This window comes from Gymnoscopelus microlampas, assembly GCF_963454915.1.
Source record: "Gymnoscopelus microlampas genome assembly, chromosome: 16".
In the NCBI taxonomy this organism is placed as follows: Eukaryota; Metazoa; Chordata; class Actinopteri; order Myctophiformes; family Myctophidae; genus Gymnoscopelus; species Gymnoscopelus microlampas.
Window position 1 is genome coordinate 20,763,840 of NC_139953.1, and position 4,655 is coordinate 20,768,494.

General features: G+C 46.0%; 1 protein-coding gene across 1 annotated transcript; it reads left to right on the forward strand.

Annotated features, from left to right (window-relative positions):
- Window positions 1–641: 641 nt before the first annotated feature.
- On the forward strand, window positions 642–1,697 carry gpr6 (G protein-coupled receptor 6; the record flags this gene model as incomplete). Its single annotated transcript, XM_084082098.1, has 1 exon — window positions 642–1,697. One exon carries the CDS (start codon window positions 642–644, stop codon window positions 1,695–1,697), a length of 1,056 nt encoding a protein of 351 aa, XP_083938224.1.
- Window positions 1,698–4,655: the final 2,958 nt, after the last annotated feature.

The window sequence follows — 4,655 nt, forward strand, 5'->3', positions numbered from 1 at the left end:
GGTGTGCAGCCCATGAGTGGGGGAACACAACAGAATCGTGGGGTTAACTTGAGAGGTTTCGTGGAAAGGGACGGCTCCAATTTCACTGAAATCTCCGTTTGCAGCAACGCTGAGGTATGTTGTATAGGCTACAATAGATTTTTTCAAATATGAATATTATCATAATAGCATGCACTTCGCAGATTCCGGGAATGATGTATTTTGTATGTATATATCTTGGCTTTGGAACTGGGACACTGTAGCCGTTGGGAGTCAAAGTTAGGCAAATTGTTACCGAGGAAGTTTCAGCACCATAGACAGCAACTGCTGTGTCTGCCTGAGTCGTCCGGCTATCTAAACTTTTCACTCGACTGTGCAGACAGTGAAGACAGTGATTCATATATAGGGTAATAATGTCAGTTATATTGATAAATTGTTTGTGGGCTTGTCTGCATAGAATTTGATTAACTACTTTATTAGCAGTTTGCAAAAAAAAAAGCACAGAGGTACAGTTTCATACAAAATGATAAACCCAAGGAAAGCACTATGGCTTACGTTGTTTCCATTGGGGTCCTGTGTATTCAATTCATCGAAGCTACAATTAATAGAATCATTATATTTGTGTTGTATCTTCACATAGGAAGCGGGAGCTCATTGCGAAGATGAACGTGACCTCGGTAGTGAACGACTCTTCTGTAGCCGCGGTGTTGGCCGGAGGAGCGGAGGCTCTCCTCCCCTGGATGGAGGAGACCTCCTCCCCGGAGCGCATGAACGGCAGCCTGCTGGAGTTCTCCACCTCCAGGCTCCAGGACTTCCCCATCAACCCGTGGGACATCATGCTCTGCATGTCGGGCACGGTCATCGCCTGCGAGAACGCCATCGTGGTGGCGATCATCTTCTACACGCCCACCCTCAGGACCCCCATGTTCGTGCTCATCGGCAGCCTGGCCACGGCGGACCTGCTGGCCGGCATGGGACTAATCCTCAACTTCGTGTTCCAGTACGTGATGGTCTCCTCGTCCTCCTCCGAGACCATCAGCCTGGTCACCGTGGGCTTCCTGGTGGCCTCGTTCACCGCGTCCATCAGCAGCCTGCTGGCCATCACCGTGGACCGCTATCTGTCCCTCTACAACGCCCTCACCTACTTCTCCGAGAAGACCCTGCGCTACGTGCACCTGATGCTGGGCGTGACGTGGGGCGCGTCGCTGACCCTGGGCCTGCTGCCCGTGCTCGGCTGGAACTGCCTGGACGAGCCGGATCGCTGCAGCATCGTGCGCCCGCTGACCCGCAGCAACGTGACCCTGCTTGCCGCCGCCTTCTTCGTCATCTTCGCCCTCATGCTCACGCTGTACTTTCGGATCTGCAAGATCGTGTGTCGCCACGCGCACCAGATCGCGCTGCAGCAGCACTTCTTCAGCACGTCGCACTACGTGGCCACCAAGAAGGGGGTGTCCACGCTGGCCATCGTCCTGGGGACGTTCGGCGCCAGCTGGCTGCCCTTCGCCATCTACTGCTGCCTGGTGGGCGAGACGGACAAGTACCCGTCCGTGTACACGTACGCCACCCTGCTGCCGGCCACGTACAACTCCATGATCAACCCCATCATCTACGCCTACCGCAACGCGGAGATCCAGCGCTCGCTCTACGTGCTTTTCTGTGGCTGTTTTCGGGCCAAGCAGGGGGCCGCCTACCGCTCCAGGTCACCCAGCGACGTTTGAAAGAGTGTGTGTGTGTGTGTGTGTGTGTGTGTGTGTGTGTGTGTGTGTGTGTGTGTGTGTGTGTGTGTGTGTGTGTGGGGTCAAAACCTGAGAAGGAAAATGCAGTGTAGTGACCATGGACAATCTGCTTACAGACAGTTTGACAGTGAATGCTTTACCAACACTTGGGGATGTTGTGTGATGCTACAATGTGTATATCTCACGCATATCTGCACTTTATTGTGTCTCAACAAAATTTAAGATGCGTTTTCAAATGCTGTGAACAACAACTTTGTAAAAAAAAAGAAATTGGGGGGAAAAAACTGCGAATGTATACAAGAAAAGTAATTTTGCACTTTATTCAATGTCTTTGAAATGCCAAAGCAGTATTGCATAGGCTTGTTATGTGTTAAAAGTTTGTATTTGTCAGTACTGTGGATCATTTTCTATTTTGTATTGTATTGTCTATGATGTACATTTTCTACAGGAGGAATAAAATGATTGAAAACAGGATACAAGCCTCACGTGTCTAACTGGCACGTTTATTTGAAAAAAGCCCCCCACCATATAGCCTACTCTACACATGACCTTTATTGAAGAGGTCATGTTTGAAGAGACGGACCAGATAGTAAGTATCACCCTGGAAAGAGGCTTCAATTTGCACCAAGTCCTGTTTGCACAGCGTGTGTGTGTGTGTGTGTGTGTGTGTGTGTGTGTGTGTGTGTGTGTGTGTGTGTGTGTGTGTGTGTGTGTGTGTGTGTGTGTGTGTGTGTGTGTGTGTGTGTGTGTGTGTGTGTGTGGGACAATGGGGGGAAAACTGCTGTTACACAGAAAAATGACAGGCATGCAAGAAGTAGGCTACTCAGATCTTTTACTCAAGAAAAAGTAATATAAAAATACTCTGTTAAAAGTAAAGGCTATTCGTTTTATCGAGTAAAAGTACAAATGTATTGGCATTAAAATATACAAGGTAAAAGTAGCCTTCTGAAAATGTTCAAAGATTTTCAAACTTTTTTGAAAATAGCAGATCTACAAGCTCACAACACATGGTGACAGGTTGTGAGCTTGTAGATTAGGCCCTATACTTTCGAATTGAAGAAGTATAAATTAGGGCTTAAATGTGCCTCAAAATTGTACTCAAGTACAGTACTTGAGTAAATGTGGGTCTACTTTAGTTACTTTCCACCACTCCCTGTTGCTGATCTGGATATATGTATGTTGATAAAGATATGACTTTTTATGAGTCCAGGAAATGAGATGGACAGTTTTCATTTACTATCTTGATGGCATTCGTAGATAAATCTACACTTTAGGCACCTCAGTAGCCTTGGAAACCTGCTGATTAGCTTTCTTTAATTAACCTATTGTATGCACTGCACTGGCATCATTCTGTATCATGTAGTCTAACCTGCAACATGTGTTCAACAAAACATTACATTAAATCACGTGTTAGAGCAGGCGCGAGAGTCTGAATGACAGCGTGCATGCGTGCTTTGGCCTACAGTAGCCTATGTGATAGTTTTATAGATGTGAGTAGAGGCTATGTCTGGCAGGATGGCTGCCAGAGACAGAGGTTTATCTGCGGGCCTGTTTAAACAGGCATCCGTTCCTGGTGCAGGGCAGGGGACCCGGGATCCGACAAGCGGGTTTATTCCTTGTTTACATGTTTAATAGGCTACAACAATGCATTGCCAAGCGGTGTTCATTCATTCTATCTTCAGTTCACTTTGTGGAACTCAGATCTTGTTTTAGTGTCTTACTGCAGCCAGAGTGCTGATGTCTGTAACGCTGTCCATGGTGCTGACACCATTACAAGCTCAAAATCAGAACCATGGATAGCGCACTTCTCCTTTTGACATTCAGCCACTAATAGTCTTATGAGTGGTGCGACGGCAGTCACAACTATGGATTATTATAGGCCTATAATGTAATTACGCAACAACACACACAACATTCCCAAATCCGCAGCTGTTTTCACCAGAGAAGCGACCGCACGGTGTTGTGGCTTAGAGCATTGGTTCTCAAAGTGGGGTCCGGGGACCCCCAGGGGTACTTGAGGGGATACCAGGGGGTCCCCAGCTAAATGATTTATAGGAACCAAATGGACCCTTGTGGGTCTGTAACTTAAATTAACATTGATTTTACAACATGAATTGTGGTCCCAGAGATAGAAATGCCATTAAATGGGGGTCCGTAGCCGAATGCATGTCAAACTGGGGGTCCTTGAAATTAAAATGGTTCAATGGTAGCTAGCAGTGAAAAATCTTCTCTTATGGGGGTCCCTGGCTTATCTTTTCAAATGGGGGTCCGCGGGCTAATAAGTGCCAATATGGGGGTCCTTGACATGAAAAAGTTTGAGAACCACTGGCCTAGAGGACGAATGGAGCTCGCCAGGCAGGGGTGCCATCATGTCCCCTTGAAAACATGGGCAAAAGGCAGGGAGCTGTTTGAATTATGGAAATGTTGGGCGAGGGAGACCTGGCCAGCACTCGAGGCAATCACCAAAGTACACTGTGGAATGATTCCCTCATTAATAATGTTAATTATAGTTGTAGCAAATACTTTCCACAGGCACATTATTATTATTGAGTTAGCCTTTCAGTCGATGGAAAGGGGGCTTTAATGTTATTCATTGTGCAATGTTTCACGAATAGCTGATATCCTACTACTTCACTGTTTGTCGCTTTGGTATCCATTTTAAAGTGCTACCCCTGGAACTTTTACCCCCTTGGCATGTGCTATGCTCTCCCTCAATACTGAATACCGTCACCTTATTAAACTAATGGCCTAAGTCATTTTTTCAAGGTTTTCAGGAAAAATAAAAAACGGATCCAGAACAAAACTATATGATATTTCTTAATCATTTCACCCAAAATGTTTATAACAAATTATGACTATTTAAATAGAAATAACACTGACTGTCAGTTATGTAACATAAGAGATTGAAATAGGTTTAAATAGGATTAAATCTGATTTAGG